General features: G+C 36.3%; 1 protein-coding gene across 1 annotated transcript; it reads right to left on the bottom strand.

Moving 5' to 3' along the window:
• Positions 1-137: 137 nt before the first annotated feature.
• Positions 138-10307, bottom strand: chmp5b (charged multivesicular body protein 5b). The gene is made up of 8 exons (XM_084404128.1): positions 10132-10307; positions 9520-9624; positions 8832-8878; positions 1608-1701; positions 1401-1472; positions 1211-1319; positions 950-1065; positions 138-457 (listed from the first exon to the last, which is right to left on the bottom strand). The coding sequence occupies exons 1-8, from the start codon at positions 10198-10200 to the stop codon at positions 407-409; spliced, it is 663 nt and encodes a 220-aa protein (XP_084260254.1). The 5' UTR covers positions 10201-10307; the 3' UTR covers positions 138-406.
• Positions 10308-19799: the final 9492 nt, after the last annotated feature.

The raw sequence follows: 19799 nt of genomic DNA, 5'->3' as shown, positions 1-19799 counted from the left end.
GTACATTGTTTCCCGAGTCAGTTGCCATTTCTATTTTCTCTGTTCTCACACTGAAATGGTTTCGATTTGTTACCAGTTTTGAACCACTGGCATTGCAGAATTGCACAAAATAACAGACTGCGCATTCAACCTTCAAACATTGTCATATAATAATTTCTTTATATTTGCTTTGAATAAGAAAGTGTATTGCCGTACAAAGTATCAACTCCTTTAGAAAATAAATCATAGCAATAGAATCTACACAGAAGAAAATACCACATACATAAAAAAAAACTAACCCCAATGATTAATGGTGAAAGCTATCATGGATTGATTCTTAATGGAGCATTAAAGGGTTATAATCTTGTGTAGATCCAGATATTTGTCCAATTCATTTGAGGGTTTAGAATTGTGTAACTTTGTTCCATTATGTAGCTGGAATCTGAGGTAGGCCAAACTCATCCACCAGTACTCCATCCTGTGTGCAAACAGCAGAATACGCAAATCAATTAAAAGTAATTTCTTCATTGTGGAGACATCCAGTTATACTAAGCAAAATAACAGGTAAATAAAAATGCAGTGTTTAGAATGAAATACTAATGTGTTGCCATTTCATACACACTTTATATTTCGCAAAATACAGATTTATTTAAAAAATGTATGAGATACAGTATGGATTGTGCAGTATTTTTTTTTTTTATCTAATTTTATGTAATAAGTTGCCACTGTTTGGCAATTAATAATAAAATTATAATCCATGAAACAATCTTTTCCAGTGCATTTATCAATTGTGTACCTTTTGTTTATTACTGAAATGGGAAGTATATTTCGCAGCACGTTTCAGATAATTAAAAACTGGACTTATATTCCAGAAAATACAATATATATATATATATATATATATATATATATATATATATATATATATATATAGTGTTTTAGGGATTTGTGGCTCTTTAAGAGTGTATACCCGGTTAGCGGTTCTGTCTCCTGGCACTCCCTCTGGTATAGCTGGAGCAGAAGAAGCCTCGTCCAGATAGGAATTGTCATCGTCCATAAGGAGTTCATCACCAAGTGCATCCAGCTCTTATGGTACAAACAAATAATCACAGATGTAAAACCAACATTATTATGTTTTATAGTGAACAAAGTAAATATATATTTATTCGAAATGGACCAAAAATTTTAACTGCTAAATGCGCAAACTACCTCAATGCCTGTTTTAACTAACCTGCCTCCAGGTCATCTTCATCGATGTCTGGTGTCCCGTAGCTGCGACTTAGAGCTTCTTGTACTTCATTAGCATCTTCCATCATGTCCTCCATCTGGTCTTGTAGATCCTGCAGCATGAATAGCAAAACTTTTCTAATGTTTGTTACAGTTACTATTTTACTTTGGTGAAGGGACAAAAGGAATCTTACCTCTATCTGATCAATTTTAATATTCTTGTATGCTTTTTTCATTTCTTTGGCACCAACTTTCATTGCATCTACCTATTTTTAAAAAAAAGAAAAAAGAAAGAAAGATGCATACATACAAGGTAGGCTTGCAGCATTTACTATGTTGAAAAACAAGGAAATAAGTTACATTTTTATGTTTTATTTGTATTCTTATGACTGCATTCTTACAGTGGTCTTGGTGTCTTTTAGTGTCTGGATGGTGTAGTTTGCTTGTTCCATGTTAAATGACTGCTGCATCAACTGATCTCTCTGCCCTTCATACCTGGAAATACAACAATTTCCCTCAGTGTCTAATATCAATTTCAAATGCACAACCACAACTAACATGGACTCACTTTATATTAAGTGTCTTTAACTATGTACTAACAAGTCACATTTTATTAATATTTGAAGTCATATTTTAATAAGTTAAAGAAGTGGGACCACTAACACTTCAAGGTGAGGCTTGCTGCGGTAGTCTCTTACACGGTGTTCAGCCGCACACCGATTACATCACTTGCCCACCGCAGCACTGCCCCCCACCGTTATTTTGACAACACAACCTTGTTTCTGCAGTGACGTTCTGCATGTTTCCTATAACAATGTCTGCAATTATGTTTTACGTGGCGTGAGAAAGTTACAAAAACGATGCGAAATCTGATCAGAGCAGTTAGATTGAAACGGATTTCCATTTCATGTGATTTTTTGACATTCACACTTGCTAAATCTGATCGGATTTCAATCAGATATGCACAAAAATCGGATTTGGACTGGCAGTCTGAACAAAGCCTTTAAAGCGAGGTGGAAAAGGGGGAAAAACTCCAGCGTCCCCTCAAAGGTGATACCAGTAGAAACCAGGTGGTACCTTAACTGGTGCGAAAATTTCCTCACCGTCACATCCCTATTTGGGATAAATAATTATTATACAGACCAATTAGGTTTCCTTTGTGGGAAGCGAAAATGGGTACGGTGTTGCAGTGGTTTCACTCATACTTAACTAATAGGAGATTATGCGGTCCGCCTTGGACATCATTTCTCCTCTGGAATTCTGGTGTTCGCCAGGGCTCAATTCTCAGCCATGTATTATTTTCTCTTTATATGCTTCCTTTGGGATCTAACAGGTATGGAGTGTCCTTTCACCTTTATGCTGACGACACCTACATTTATCTGGATTTATCTGTTTAAGTTTGTTTAAAACAAACAAACAAAATTTAACACACAAATACAAAACTACCGTAACAGAATCTCTACAAATGCTAAATTTTTATTCAACAGTAACCACAATTTCAACTTTCTAGAGCAGGGGTCGGCAACCCTTTTGTAATGAAGTTTCTGGGTTAATCACTTTCATAAGTTTCCCTGTTCTACCACAATGACCTGTAATATGTTTTAATTCTTTTAGTTCTGTTGGAAGTCTATTCCAATCATGTGTTCCTTTCAAAACAAATGATAACTAGCCAAAGGTACTTTTTCCTCAATGATATATTACAATCACCTGTTATACCAGCTCGTGTACAGTCCTGTTATTTGATATATAATCCTTGAAAACTGATAGAGCAAAACCATTTAAAATCTTGAAAACAAGTACTAAATCAGCAAATTTAATAAAAATGTTCCCAACTCAAAAGAGAATTAAAGTTAAAACACTATAATGATGGGAGCTATTTGGCTTTTTATCTAAAACCTTAAAAGCTTGTTATTCATTTCAATTGGTTTAAGAATAGATTTTCATGTTTGGAATTCATAAATAACACTGCTGCTTCTTTAGTCAAGCTATTTCTAATAAATCTAAAATTAGCTAAATTAAACTTTTTTTTTTTTTTCTGCTGATAATCTATTATTATTTTTAAGTATTTAAGCTACCTCAAGCTTCTTCCCTTTACATCAGTACATGTAAAGGGAAGAAACTGTTTTTTTTGTAGACCCTTTTGGTAAAAAAAAAAAACTAAAAAACATACAAACTGTTTTCTTGACATGATTTAGCAAGCCATTGTGAAACCTGAAGTCAATTTAAAAGGATAGTTCACCCAAAAATGAAAACTCTGTCATAATTACTCACCCTCATGTCTTTCCAAACCCGTAAGGCTTTCGTCTATCTTTGGAACTTTTAGATGAAATCTGAGAGATTTCTGTCCCTTCATGACAGCTATGCAACTACCACTTTGACGCTTCAAAATGTTCATAAAGAAATCGTAAAACTAATCCATATGAATTTAATGGTTTAGTCCAAATTTTCTGATGAGACACAATCGCTTTATATGATGAACACATTTAATTTAGCTCAATTAGAAAGAAATATTCACATATAAACATTGATCAGCAAACATATACAGAAGCTCAACCGAACCTGCTTTACGCCAGAGAACAAACCTCTTGTGGAAGCTCAAACGTGCTGCGTCACGTCAAGCTAACATGTTTACTACAACTGATGTGTGAGTTGATTAATGTTTATATGTGGATAACAGCCTAAGTTCAATTTGTTCATCATAAAAAGCGATTGTCTCTTCAGAAAATTTTGACTAAACTGCTCAATTCTTTTAGAAGAGTCAAAGTGGTTGTTGCATAGCGGAGGGACAGAAAACAGAAAACTCCCAGATTTCATCAAAAAAGACCTTTATTTGAGTTCAGAAAATGACAGAAAGTCTTACGGGTTTGGAACGACATGAGGGTAAGTAATTAATGACAGAATTTTCACTTTTGGTTGAACTAACCTTTTAAAAGATTCCTTATCCTGTGGCTCCCTCAAGTGGACAACGTTAATATTACAGCTTTCATTTTTCTGTTGAAATGGCTGATAGTTTCGAATTTGCTGTTAGAGTTGCTCAAACATGTGACCATCACCTAGATAAGTGCTAACACATGATAACAGCACCTAGTTTCATATCACAAAAATTGCTGAAGCTTTTATCACAGAATTAAATTAAGATACAAAACTTAAGTGTTGTCCTGCCAACTTTTTTCTTATAACCAAAAGAACTCTGAATACATTTTAAAAATGTATAAAGTAACAAATGTTTCAAACAGATTAAATTGTAAAAGAACTGTAAAGAAAAATAGTTAACACTGTACAAAGAGGTCCTGTTAGTTAACATTTGTTAATGCATTAACTAACAGTAACTAACAATGAGCAATACATTTGTTACAATAGTTGTTATTAGTCTAGTAGCCAACTAGGTGAACCCGGAAATGTTGAGTACACCAAAGTTTTTTTGCAGAAATGAGAAGTATGGGTCCCCAGCATACAGAAACTGCCGGATGCTAATTCGCATATGTTGAGCAATTTGCATAATTAGCATAATTAGCATTATTAGCTTAATCGTCCATTTTTAGCAGATATTTTACACTGTATAGCCAATTTCTACAATATGTGAGTGGTTTTAGAGGTTTTAGAGGATGCTGATTTCATTTTTGGCATTTTCAGATTTCAAAGAGCTAATTTTATTACATATTTTGATTTATTTAGGCAAATTCTGATTACTTTCAGTTATAATTTTAGGTTATTTTTACGGTATACAAAATAACTTACATTTCAGAATCTTGAGTGCTCTTGTGAATATTGATGCATTGTTTAGGGAGTGGTGAGGCTGAATCCCCTCCTGACACTTTTGAAGATTCAAAATTGCTTTTTGGATAAACGATGAATCTTTGTTAGGCTGAATGTTATGCATTTCTGGAGGGAAAAGCAATGCGGGTATTTGACATAACTTGGATCCTGCAACTGTACGATACATATTAATGGGGTAGCTCTTTAAGACACCCAATGAGATGACATCACCTAAGCCCATCACCATGTGTGATCAACAAACTATGTACAAATATTCACTGTAGGGCAATGTATGTACAAATATTCACACGCTAGGGCAACTCCCGAATGGCAGAAGGGCTGTCCAGGTTGGTCCACAAGTCGCAAGATCCAATGGGGACCCAGTTAAAACTCCGCCAGATGCAAGAGTTAAAACTGAGTCTGGCCAACCCGGGTCAGCCCGCCACAACAAAAGCTAACCAAGAGGGCCTCACCTCCGCACCACACAAAGCACACACTGGCTACCACCTTCAGGCAAACTACTATGCCTCACAATTAATTAACAAAAGGCAGCCTCATCATCTTCACTATCCTCGTCTGTCCTGGTGAGTCGAGCAATGGTCCAAAGACACTTATATTCTTCATTTTAGACACACCTTCTTCACTGTGACGATCTTGCACAACATTGTAGGCAGACCAGTCCAGGGGAAGAGGAGTAGAATGGAAGCAGCATCCCTCCTCCTGCTCTAGAAACCCTCTCTTGGATGCTCTCTTGGACAGTAGCTGTTCTTGGCACTTCTTTCAGAGCGGGTGGAGTCAGCTTCTTAGGGCCTGTATAATGTTCAATGGCAAGACTGCTGTTAGCTACCGGACAGAATTTCTCAGCTTGGAGCTTTGTCAGACGGGGAACTTTTAGTGACGTAATCCCACCGTCTGGAGTCGCCACTCCAGGGAACAGGATCCCTGCAGGATTTTGCGCAAACTGAGTGGCCATGGCATGTCTTGTGCGGCAACCATTGGGTGTGAAGACTACAAGATCAAAGTTATCACCCCAACTGTGAATAGGGCCAATGCACCTCTTCAGTCCATACCCACAGGTACTTACACTGAAAAAAATTATTCATTGAACTTAATCAATTTTAGTTCAACTTAACGCATTTGTTTAAATGTAGGTAAAATAAATTGAATGCAACCACTTACGATAAATTTTTTTATTAAATTCAACGAATCATATATTTCAGTGTATCTGCATCATCTGAGGCGTATTTGGCAGCTGATTTCCGGAACCCGGAGGACCTCATCATATGTTACAACAAGACCATGCTCATTTAGGTCCCGAAACAGTTCTGAACTACCTTATGATGAAGTTTTACAGCTAGCCCCAAAGTTGTGTGATTCCAGCTTTTACAGATGTGCTGATGCATTGAGCAAGTGTGAGTGCTGGTTTGGTCACCGTTTCTACCCTGGACACAAGACTGGAGACAAGTCTTAGGAGAGTTGGACTTGTATATTGAATGACCCTTTCATGCCTAAAGCTGCCAAGGTCGTATTCACGAGGCAATGGAATATTCTGGACCTCTCCCCGCACTTTTCTGACAAACTTGTCGACATCATCATCGTCATCATTGAAGAGGCCAGTTTGTCCTACTAATTTGAGTTATTTAGCAATGTACGGCCTAAAGCCAACAATCGTCTGACATCCTTCAACTCTCAGTACAATAACGGCATCACCATAATAATCACACAGGTGTGCTAGCATTTGTTTCCGGCACAAACTCCCAGAATTAGCTACAAAAACATGTAATTTGGAGACAGTCCAAGTCACTGACTTGTTTGCACTCATGTGGTCTATGACCGAAGCTAGGCAGCTGTCAATTGGTTTACTAGCAGTTGCATTAGAGTCAATAGGTACCTTCCTGAAAGCATTGTAACACTTGGAGTGATACTGAGCATCAGCTGCAGGTCATTGTTAAGCCTGCCCACCGACTCTATACATGATTTGATTGGCCTGACTAGAGTTTGTTTTTTCTAGCTCGAAAGTCAACGGAGAGTTGCTAGACTACACTGGCTGCAAAATAAATTTTGCTGCCGCTAGGGTGCATCTAGATTTCTAGGCTAGCCGTTCATCACATTTAGACAAAATCACATCTTTCAAGGGTGGAAGGCCTGGCCTATCTAAAGTCTGACATTCTTTAACTGGATTCCACCTGTTAGGATTTTTAGAGTCTTTTTCTTCACAAATAAGACCACAGAACAAGCACTGTTTTGAATACTCAAAAGCAGAGAGTTGAGAACTAATGATTCACTTTCCTGGCTGACTCTGACATGAGTCTGACTTGCGTTTGCTCACGTTTCTAGAGCTAGTAGTATATGAGCTGTAGCAAGATTTGTGACATAGCACAGAAGCTGATGAAGCACCATCAGAAGCAATAATGTTTCACAAAGTCTCATGTATGGCTGTCTCCGAGCTCTTAATTAGCATAGTAGCGATTCCTTTGGACCCAGATATTTTAAAGTTGCTAACTTTGCCACTGCATGGAGCAAACAGACACTTCTTTCCCGACATTTCGACCTAATCAAACCATCTCTCTTTGTTTTGAAAGTACTTAACCCTAGAGTTGAATGGTTAAATAATCCTCCACAACAACTTGAGAAAGCAGCAATAACACTGAATATCGACTGTTTTTAATCCTTTCCTTATCAAACCACAAGAAGTCTGAATTTTAAAAAAAGAAGAATCCGAAATTTTTTAATAATGGGAACTAATTTTAGAACACCAGATTCACCCACAAAATGGATCTGACTAGAAATGTACAATGTATTGAACAATACTGTCACTATAACTCTGTCCACCTTTTATCTTAATGGGAAAACATAAGTAATATCAACATTAAAATGTCAACATTAAATCCCTTGACTGACTTTTACGAATATTAAGGTGATATAAGAAAAAAATATTTGCAAGGTGAATTTCGACTTTAAAACTAGACTATGCTCCCTTGCTTTACAACATACTTATTACAACTACACCAGCTAGCTGCAACAGCTTATTTGCATAAAAACATAACTGGACCTCAAATGTAAACAAATTTAGGTTAGCAACATTCACATCAAAGAGCAAGAGCTCTTGTGATTCTGAAATGTGAGATTATTGTGTTTACCATGAAAATAACCAAAAATTTTGGCCAAAAAATGTCTAAATTTATCCAAATTTGTTATAGAATTACCATTTTGAAGTCTGAAAGTGCCAGAAATGAAATCAGCATCCTCTAAAACCTCTAAAACCACTCACACATTGTAGAAATTGCCCATACAGTGCAAATTATGTGGTCAAAATGGACGATTAAGTTAATAATGCTAATTATGCTAATTATGCAAATTGCTCAACATATGTAAATTAGCATCCGGCAGTTTCTGTATGCTGGGGACCCATACTTCACATTTCTGCAATAAAACTTTGGTGTACTCAACATTTCCGGGTTCACAATGGGGCTCTATGGGCTGGCTACTAGACTATATTCTTTGTTACGTTAGTTAATAAAAATACAACTATCCATTCTTAATTAATTTTAGCTCAGGTCCATTAAACAACATTAATAATGTATTAGTAAATGTTGAAATTAACTTTACCTCAAATTAATATTAGAAGTATTTTTCATTGTTACTACGAGTTAACTAATGGTTAACAAATGGAACCTTACTGTAAAGTGCTACCAAACAATAATAAGGAATCAGAATATTTTCAATCAAAATTTAGGGCATGTTTTAGTCCTGATTAAAACGTAAAAATGTTTAAGTGTAAAGAAATGTTTGAAAACAAATAGCCTATTAAGTTTTTAAGTATTAAGTATTTAAGTGGATGACAACAGGATGAGTACAAGGGCACTTACATTCTCTTCTGTTTGAGGACTCGCATGGCTTTCTGTTTCACCATGTTCTAGAAAAGAAGCAGACAAAATAGACTATATGATTTCTTTCAATGTCCTGCTTGCACTGTCAGGGCAGATCTTCATAAACTGAGTGGTGTGTGATGCTTTATCGACAACACATATGGCTGAATGTTGATTTTTGGTTGTTGTTTTTTATAGTAAAGAAATATTTCTTAAGTAAGATAATTGTCATCAGACATTTGCAGATATTAAAAACTAGCATATAAAAATGTCACATCAGCTCTAAACAATCCCAAACACCATTGGTGCTTGTGTCTCAGAAAATTGTGATACCTGGTTTAAATACGTACAAGTATGAATGTATGATTTTTAGCAAATAACATCTTAAATTTCAATCTGTTCCTCACACTAAGTGCATATATATATATATATATATATATATATATATATATATATATATATATATATATATATATATAATATATACTGTATATATAGCAACAAAAACACATGGCTTCAAAAGACTTGATCTATAGCATACAAGTTATATAGAGATTAAATGGTGATTTTCTTTTTGTTATTTTTATATGCAAGTAAATGAAACAGAATAAAATTGAGTGAAGAATTCCTTTACTATCTATACAGAAATCTATAATTCCACTCGGGTAAAGTCTAAGCCGAATTTTACCTTTGATGGGCCATCCCTCATTTTCTTCATCTGATCTTTGTATTTCATCAGTTCAGCATCAAGTCTGGCTATCTTCTTGTCAACGGACTCTGCTCGTGAGTCGACCTAGAATTTAGCAAGCCAAAGAAAGACATCATATAGTATAACATACATGTATTCATAATTAACTCAGAAAATAAGAAGATACCAGCCATATTGTTAAATGCAGAAAAAAATGGCATCCAGTGATAGGTCAGAAACCAGCAGGACTGGTTCACACACACACACACACACACACACACTCACACAACCTCAACACAAGCCTTTTGCCAACACAACTTTAAGAACAAATATTGTGTATTCAAACACACCAACGATGTCAACAACTATAAAAACAACAACAGAAATGTATCATGTGATGTTTACTTATAATGGACAGCGTCTGTTTTACAACATGACACAGCAAAACATATTTCAATCACTCAAAACAAATAAGATATTTAAATATCCAGGCTAATAACATGAAGAAATACAATTCAGAGAAAGAAATAAGCAAAAATGAAACCATTTCAGCGTTCAGGACAAAGTTATTTTGTTTCTTAGTCTCAAAAGTTAAACAGAACAAACACATACACCTGATATACAGTCCGTGAGGTTCGGTGGTGGTCCTTTAGGTTTCCCTCGTCCGAAGATACGATTCATCCCGACACTATTTTAAACAAACAGGCTAAATAAAAAAAGAAGAAAACAGTATCTCTTCCTTCGCCCGACAACAAAACGGAGCCAAAGAACCCGGAAGTACTGATGTAATCATTACGTCAAGGGGTGTGATATAATATAAATAGATACCTCTTTAGCGACATTCTTTTTAATTATTATTATTATTAATGCCATATACAAGAATCATACAATTAGAAATATTAATATATATATATATATATATATATATATATATATATATATATATATATATATATATAATAAACCACAACAAGAGTAGGCTAATAAATTACTAGTAATAAGAGCAATACAATAAATAATATTATTATTATTAATAATAATATAGCCTATATAAAATCCTATAAGTGCCTAGCCCTTTATCTATTTATTAATTATTTGAGTCAACAATAGGGGAATACAGTACAGAGTCATAAATAACACCTGAGTCCTTAAAACAATGAAATAAAAATCAAGTATCTTTTAACACTTTATCTCATTAGCGACAGTTTCTATGGGCCGTGTCGTGAGGTATCGGGTCCTCACCTATTTTTTACAGTCTATGGTCCTCACCCGATCGAAGGTGTGTCTGTGTCGTGACGCCGCATTCTCCACAGGATCAACGTCGACGTGCGTCAACGTCGCCGCCATATTGGACCGGGCAACTTGCCATAACTCTCAAGTGGACTGAAGAAAAGGTGCCTGGCTAGTTTGGGGTTGTACATCTTTAAGTCTATGTTGTACATAGGCGTGATTTGCGGGTGGGACATGTTGTCCCCACCACTTTTTTCCAGGGTCGATATTCCAGGGTCCCCACTAGGGCTTGGCACGAATAGTCGAATATTCGATATGTATAGCCTATTATTCGTAAAAAAAAAAAAAAGGCTGCTGGCCGTTAATGCACCGAAATCCATTTACAGTCTATAGATAAATCCCACGCACTAAAACTCGCAGTTATAATTAAATGCACTGGGTGGCACTGTGAACTGTTTATTTGATCACGTTATGTCATCGTCTGCCTCGCGAGTTTTGAATTACTTAGATGAAAATGATCTTACTAAATGATCTTACAAAATAGAATTACTTTTGATCAAATGAATTAATGACACTTAATTATCATCATAATATCACCACCACAATGAGAAATCACACCAGCATCCATGTTAAGGAAAATTCAGTCGCAAGCTTTAAAAACAAGTTGTGGGACATTCAGAACATCTCCTATTCCAGCAATAAAGGTAGAAATGGCAGAAATACATCTGGATGTTAGGAGATTAAAATTAAAAAATGACATTGGCTACTGGAGCACACTAAAGGGACACACAGATAGAAAGTTCCAAGAAAAATGCTGGGAACATGGAAAATAAGAAATACATTTTGGGTGGAATGTAGAAAAAGAAGCCCAGAACGTGGAAATAAATAATATAAATATTAGTCCCACATTGGTAATACCATCAATACCTCCTGGGCTTACCTAAACCAGATGTAGATCTAACGTTGCAAAACAAGATGCAAACAAAGGAAATAATCATATCAAAAGAAATAGTTGTAAAGCAGCACCTAAGTCAGGAATATTATAATAGTTTTCAAATATTCACAGATGGATCAAAGAATCCAGACTAGTCTGGAGTCAAGTCAAGTAACCTTTATTTATATAGCGCTTTTTACAATACAATACAATTTTTGTATCAAAGCAGCTTCACAGTGATAACATGAAAATAATACAACAAAGTTTGTTTCTAGAAGAAAATTGCATTATCGTCCACCTTAAGTAAGGCAGATCAATAATATTGTTGAATATTAAATGTCCATCAGCTACCACCCAGTAGAGCATTACAATAATCTAGCCTTGAGGTCATGAACACACGAACTAACTGTTCCACATTTTTCATTGAAAGCAAATGTCGTAATTTAGATATATTTTTAAGATGGAAGAATGCGGTTTTACAGATGCTAGAAACGTGGCTTTCAAATGAAAGATTGGTATCAAAGAGCACACCCAGGTTCCTTGACATAGTAGCAGCGGTTTACATTCCCTATTTTAAATAATGTGTTGAATAAGTATATTACTATCTGATCATGCCCCTATTACATTAACACTCCAAATGGACAATCTTGTATTTTCCCCTCCCAGATTTCGATTTCAAGCAAGATGGCTTCTGGACCCTGACTTTGTTAAATTCCTGGATAACAAAATAGACCTATATTTTCTGTTTAATACAAATCAGACAAGTGCTTCAGTCAAATGGGAGGCCTTCAAAGCCTATATTAGGGGGGAGATATTAAGTTATACAAGATATAGATCCAAAACATATCAGACACAATTAGAAAATCTGGAAAAACAAAACAAGTTATTAGAGCAACACCTCTTTAGCAACAATGACCCTGTAAAGCGAAAAGAACTTCTTGTACTAAAAGCCCAATATAATGAATTAACCAGTAGTAAAATAGCTAAGAACTTAATGTGGCTAAAACAGTCCTATTATGATCAGGGAGAAAAACCGGGGAAGTTGCTTGCATGGAGAATTAAAAAAATACAAATCGATAGAGCCATCAATTCATTAACTTTAGAGAATGGGGCGAATATTGTTGATCCATTGGAAATAAATAATAATTTTAAATTGTATTTTGAAAATCTGTACAAATCTGAATTCACCTACGATTTAAAAAGGCAAGACAGTTTTCTTGATAAACTTAAGTTTCCTAAAGTATCAGAGGGGACAAGAAGTGAACTAGAGAGAAATTTAAGCATAGAAGAGCTCTCAGAGGCATTACAGGGCATGAGTAGTGGAAAAGCCCCTGGGCCTGATGGCCTCCCAATGGAAATTTATAAAACGTTTGCAGGGAAACTTTTACCACACTTGCTTGAAATGTTCAATGAATCATTTGAAAAAGGAATATTACCCCCATCATTGAGATCAGCACTAATTACCCTTATATTAAAGCCAGGCAAACCCGCCAATGAAAAATCATCTTATAGGCCCATATCTTTAATGTCATGCGATACAAAAATTCTCTGTAAGGCCCTAGCTAAGAGAATTGAAGCATTTATACCGAACCTTATTATGAATGATCAAAATGGGTTTGTGCTTGGAAGACAAGCCCTCCATAACATACGTAGAGTCCTAAATATACTATATAAAAAACAAAATGCCAAGGATCATGCGGCCCTGTCATTGGACGCGGAAAAAGCCTTTGACAGGATTGAATGGGGATACCTTTTTGAGGTGCTTAACCCTCATATTACCTTTGGGGTCAATTTGACCCCATTCAGTGTTTAACGTCTCTAAATACATACTTTAAAAAAAAATGTTGCTTCATATTTAAAGACTTTTCTATAATTTAATGGGGACAACTGGGTAAACATAAAATTAACATGATGATAGGTTTTCAATGTTCTGTACATACTTTTGTAGCATCGGTGTTCTTTGGGGTCAATTTGACCCCAGGCTCATTTTGCTGTATAAAACATATATGAAATATCAAAAAAAAAAATTGTTCACACATTGGTGATTAGGCACAAATCCCACATTTATTTTGGATGATATTGAGATCATTATAAGTTGAGATTTTATGATCTTCAAAAACCTTCACTCTGCTTTAGGGCCCTAACCTGACATTACCATATAGGCCTACTTGAAGTATTGCGAGAACCACTGATAGTTCACACGATATATGAAGGGGGGAATCATAATTCTCACAAGAAATTCGATATTTCCAGTGCCAATTATATATTTCCAGGGAAGGGAAAACATAATTCTTGCAAGAACTTTGATATTTTGTTCCGTGGGGGAGGGGGAAACATAATATAGGGGATGAGCAAATGTATGAAAGCTTCCACAGAAGCCTTATAAACCATTTCTCTTTGTGCTTTGTGAGCTCTCTCTTTATGCTCTTTCTCAATTGAAAATTACCTCTTAGCAAAGTTTTTTGGGGGGGGTTTTGGGTTCTATACGGACCTGTTCGCCAGCAAGACACCAGTCGACCCGCCCGAAATGCAGGACGATGCCATACCAGCCATCCCGTCAGTGTTGACCAGTGAGGTCAGGCATGCGATCCAGAACATCCAGAAAGACCAGGCGCCAGGGCTGGACGGAATCGAGGCCGAGCTGCTCAAAGAGGGTGGACCGATGCGTTTCAGCCACTACATGGCGCAGAGAAGAACACCAGATCAATGGAAGACGGCCAAGACAGTGCTGTTGTACAAGAAGGGTGACCGCGAACAGCTGAGGAATTATCGGCCAATCTGGCTCCTGCCGACCGTGTACAAGGTTTTCACCAAGGTGCTGTACAACCGACTAGCCAGGCAGTTGGACGAACAACAGCCACCCGAACAGGCCGGCTTCCGGTCTGGCTACAGCACAATGGACCACATCCACGTGCTGAACCAACTGCTTGAATGCTGCCGGAAGTACAAGATGCCCTTGGTACTGGCCTTCGTAGACTACGAGAAAGCCTTCGACAGCATAGAGATCAATGCCGTACTGCTCACCCTACAACAACAGGGCATCTCCTACGAGTACGTGGACCTTTTGCGGGAGCTGAACAGCGGATGCGCCACCAACATCACCTTGTTCGACCGGACACTTCCCACTTGAATGACAGGGTACAGCTGTGGCCAAATTTGAAATTTTTGCTGCTTCAGTTGTTATGATGTTGATTCACATTTTTCTAGATTATTGTGCAGAGTGATCAGAGGCATTTTACATCATTTCAAAAAGCTTTATCACAAAACCCCAAATTTTACTGTTTTTGTCCTTGGCACCAAATTACCAGCTAACATCATTTTACTAATCATATCATCAGCACATGATTGCTATAAGGAAGGAAGAAGTGCTTCCAATCATTGTGTTCTTCTGTTAGCAATGGTTTCCTCCAAAGAAAGATGGAGGATCATCTTTGCATCAAAATGGCCTCCATTTACCAGATCATCAAGAGCTTCAAGAATAGAGGTTCGGCTGCAGTGAAGAAGGCTTTAGGATGTCCCAGAGTGTCCAGCAAGTACCAGGAACTTCTACCAGGTTGGTGGTGTTTTATTTAAAGGGCTATTTAAGTAGTCAACAAAGAAACATAAAGTACCTGACTTAAACCTTTGGGGAAAAAATCTAATTGTGGGGGTTTAAATTGCTGGGGTCAAATTGACCCCAGTGGGTAAAAGATGTTGGTAGATTTGAGGGTAACAGGAGAGTTAAGAGATTTGGGCTGGGTGATGGGTATATTAAATGGATTAGGCTACTTTATAATGATCCACTGGCAGAAATAATAACAAATAACCAAATTTCAAAACCCTTTCATTTAAGTAGAGGTACACGACAAGGGTGTCCACTGTCCCCTCTGTTATTTTTATTTGCAGTAGAACCCCTTGCAATGGCAATCCGGAGTAGTCCTGAAATAAAAGGCATAACAATAGGTGAGAGGGAACATCGCTTATCTTTGTTTGCAGATGATATTGTGGTGTTTCTTACAAATCTAGACCCTTCTATTCAAGCACTCAATAATATACTAACTGTATTTGGAGAGTTTTCAGGTTACAAAGTTAATAATAATAAAAGTGCCTTGCTATTATTGAATGGGGATGAAAGGAGAAACTGTCTGACTTCCAGGCAATTCGCCAGCTCCCCTGAAGGTTTTTCATATTTAGGAATTAAGATAACCCCAAATATAAAAGAAATTATTCCAATTAATTACGACCCATTAATAAAGAAAGTTATGGACTCACTTGAGAGATGGAATGCTTTGCCAATTTCTACTATTGGACGTATAAGTTTTTTAAAAATGTCAATTCTACCAAAATTTTTATACCTTTTTCAGTCAATTCCACTTCCCCTTCCAGCTACCTTCTTTGCTATACTCAAGAAAACATTCACAAGATTTATATGGAATAACAAACGTCCTCGGTTACGTCTGTCCTTACTCTATCTACCATACGAATGGGGAGGGCTTAAAGTACCAAATATAAAACTTTACTATTGGGCAGCTCAACTTTGTTCTGCTATGTACTACTTCATAGATACAGACACTCCAGCGTGGATAGATATAGAAAAAATAATTCCATTACAGATGTATCTATACTCATCTTCAATTAAAATGTTTAAAAAAACTACGCATAATCCTTTCCTTAGGAATACAATTTCTGTATGGTATGAAGCTCACAAGTTTTTAGATGAAGCAATTACATTGTCAGGTTTGTCACCAATTTGGGGTAATACAAATTTTGTGCCGGGGAGAAGTGATAAGGGATTTAAAAATTGGATGTATAAGGGAATAAGTCAAGTAAAAGATTTATACGAGGAAGGTATAATGTTGTCATTCCAACAACTGATGAGAAAATACGATATCCCTCAGAAACATTTTTTTAAATATTTACAAATAAGAAGTTTTATACACTCTGAAATAAAAAAAATTATTTAGAACCCCCTTTGTCAATTATAGAAAATCACACTTTAAAACATTTAAGGGACAAGGGCAATCTGTCATTCTTTTATAATACACTTTTAGAGGGATCAAAAGAGAGTTCGCTGTCTTATTTAACAGCATGGAAGAATGATCTTCAGGAAGACATTTCTAAAGAAGAATGGATGGAATCTTGTTTATTTGCCCCAAATCACAGCATCAATACTAGGTGTAAATTGCTGCAATATAAATGGCTTATGCGGACCTACATTACCCCAGTCAAATTACATAAATTTAATCCAAATATTCCAGATAGTTGTTTAAAATGCACGCAAGAAATTGGTACCCTTTATCATTGTATATGGGAGTGTAATGAGATTCAAGGATTTTGGAGGGAGATCATTTTTATGATTGGTAAACTGGTTGAAGAAAATGTCCCTCTTGCACCTAAATTTTGTTTGTTTCATATATACCCAGTAAATCTTGAGGTGAATGCAAGAAAACGAAAACTAATTGATTTCAGTTTGCTTCAGGCCAAGCGTGCTATTGCTTTAAAATGGAAGGAGACCCAAGGACCCTCCCCTAGTCAGTGGTTTAAAGAAATGACCTGCAACCTTGCCTTGGAAAAACTGACTTATGTCGTTAAAGGGAAACTAAAAGACTTTTATAAAATTTGGGCTCCCTTTTTGCATTACTGTAACCAAGTTGATCAGACAACATGGGATGACTGAAATAGCAAATTAAACTACACAATGTAAAGCTGTGAACTGTGATATCAAAATGTATAATTTTCTTATTTTATGGTTTAGTTTTGTTCTAGATGTCCTGTAACGTGTTTATTATTGTCTTTATTTTTATCTTATTTATTTTTTGTCTATTTGTTTATATTATTAATTATTTTTATTTTATTTTATTTAAACAAAAACCAATAAACATTTTGTTGAAAGAAGTTCATCCCACTCATTTAATGATGTTGGGTCAAAAATAATCCAACAAGTAACCCAACTATGGGGTGGTATAGCACCTTCCCAACTGTGGGTTATTTTAACCCAATGCATTAAAATACACTTTGTTTTGCAGTATAAACAATAAATATGTTTTAACATGTTTTAAGTATTAAATGAAACGTACTTAGTGAGCCTAGTAAAATATACACAATTATGTGCATAATAATAAATTGAATGAATAGCACACACATGTGTAAAAGTACAAATATTGAAATATACTCATTAAATTCAAAACATAAGCAATTGTGCACATACACAATACACATAATACATTTAAAACATACACATTAAATTCAAAACATGGGTGCACATACAGTACATAAATTAAAAACTTACACAGATGTACATACACAAAATCACATATAGTATACAAACTCAAACCTTACACAGAAGTGCACATGTATAGTAGCCTACATAAATTCACCTTAATATGTCTGTTGGCTACTGGACCTACTGATGATCAGTAACACTGAATACAAAGCTTTTAAGGAGGTGGCAATGTATTGAAGGAACTCCTCCAGGAATATTATAGACTGTACGCTGCAAAAACTCCCAAATGGGAGCAGAGGGCTTTGGGTAGTTTATGTCATAGATGTAGAACATTTTGAAGCATACATTCACTGCTTGAAGTAAGGTCTCCTTTTCAACTGCCTCCATGTTGAAAATTATGAAAACTTGGGAGGAGTTCTTCACCAAGATGTGTGGATCCTGGCTTGTCTCACTATTCAGGTAATGCATCATATTAGTTCCAACCTTAAAAGAATAAATAAACTTTAGTTGGCATACATTGTGACAAACATTCCATGGATACAATATATACAGTATATATATATATATATATATATATATATATATATATATATATATATATATATATATATATATATATATATATTAGAAACAGCGAAATCAGCAGCGTTTACTGTGTAAAAGTAACACTGAAGCAGTTAAAGGGTTACTTTGAAACACAAATTAAAATCTTTTTGATGAAATCTGAGAGCTTTCTGACAGCAACATCTTTACCACTTTCAAGGCCCAGAAAGACATTGTTAAAATAGTCCATGTGAATACAGTGGTTCAACATTAATGTTATGAAGTGACTATACAGTGTGATATTTAAAGACTTCTTGCCAGCTTGAATCAAACCATCCAGTCATTTAACACCTGTGTGGTGAACAGCACATTCCAGGGCCCAGTTTATGGCCGGGCCCTCTCTGTCTGTAATAGTGGACAAAGGTTGGCTACATTTTGATTGGATCTTGGTTGACTCACACAAACAAACGGTCCAACACCATCAGATAAAGATGCTAGGACAACAGCCAGAAACTTCTTAGAGGGCAAGAAGAAGACCTCTGGTACCAAGCCCAGGAAAGACAGGACTTCTCATTAGGGGCTTTTGTACTGGAGGAACCTTTTCATAGCTTCTAGAACTATTGGCGGAAGTACCCGGATTTTTGCGCGTTCGCACCACAGGAACTAGGAACAATTTTAGTTCTAGGAACTCCTTTTGGAGGAACTAATTTAGCTTCAGAGTAGGGTTACTAACCAGCATTATAGGAACTATCCGTGACGTTAGTGTACGCTGATTGGCTGAACGCATGTAAAACACCAGCACCTGCCATTTTTAAAGAGACTGCGTAAACACACAGATTACAGCCTAAATATTTACTCCAGAAACTAACTCTACGAACATGGAAAACAGTGATAGATTGGCCTCCCAACCTTTAAGCTGAGGAGGAAATCCAACACAACTTTGAGGGGACAAAGCAAAACATGAATATGTATTTCTGCTCAGCTAGCAACACACGGCAAACGCTAACAACTTTTCATTACTGTCTACTTTCTATGTATAACAGTTCTATCTAATATCGTATTAGACAGGACTGTTATCGTAAACTAATGAACACGAAGAATGCAAGCATTGTGCTTTGGCTGGCATTATCAGCGCCGTCAATGTCCGCCGCTCCGTCAAAATAAAAGTCACAACAACAAGCTCGGCTTACATCACTTCAGACTTCCTACTGGTGTAGCGAAAGCAACCAGGAAAATGTTCCTAGGGGAACCTTTAGTTCACTGGGAACCACCCTAGTGGCTAGTTCCTAGAACGACCCGGTGCGAAAGCCCCTAATGTTCCACATGCATTTTTTTGCCCTGCACCCATCTAGAGACTAATCCCCAAAGTTT

The sequence above is a fragment of the Rutilus rutilus genome (assembly GCF_951802725.1).
Source record: "Rutilus rutilus genome assembly, chromosome: 3".
Taxonomy (NCBI): Eukaryota; Metazoa; Chordata; class Actinopteri; order Cypriniformes; family Leuciscidae; genus Rutilus; species Rutilus rutilus.
The sequence above is the reverse complement of the archived record's forward strand: the minus strand, read 5'-3'. Positions and strand labels throughout refer to the sequence as shown.

Coding starts and splice junctions, on each gene's coding strand:
- chmp5b (XM_084404128.1), bottom strand. CDS start 10,200: ATGAATCGTATCTTCGGACGAGGGAAACCTAAAGGACCACCACCGAAC. Junction 1,320..1,400: donor TTAAAATTGATCAGATAGAG/GTAAGATTCCTT, acceptor TTCATGCTGCAG/GATCTACAAGACCAGATGGA. Junction 458..949: donor GAGACAGAACCGCTAACCGG/GTATACACTCTT, acceptor GTTTGCACACAG/GATGGAGTACTGGTGGATGA.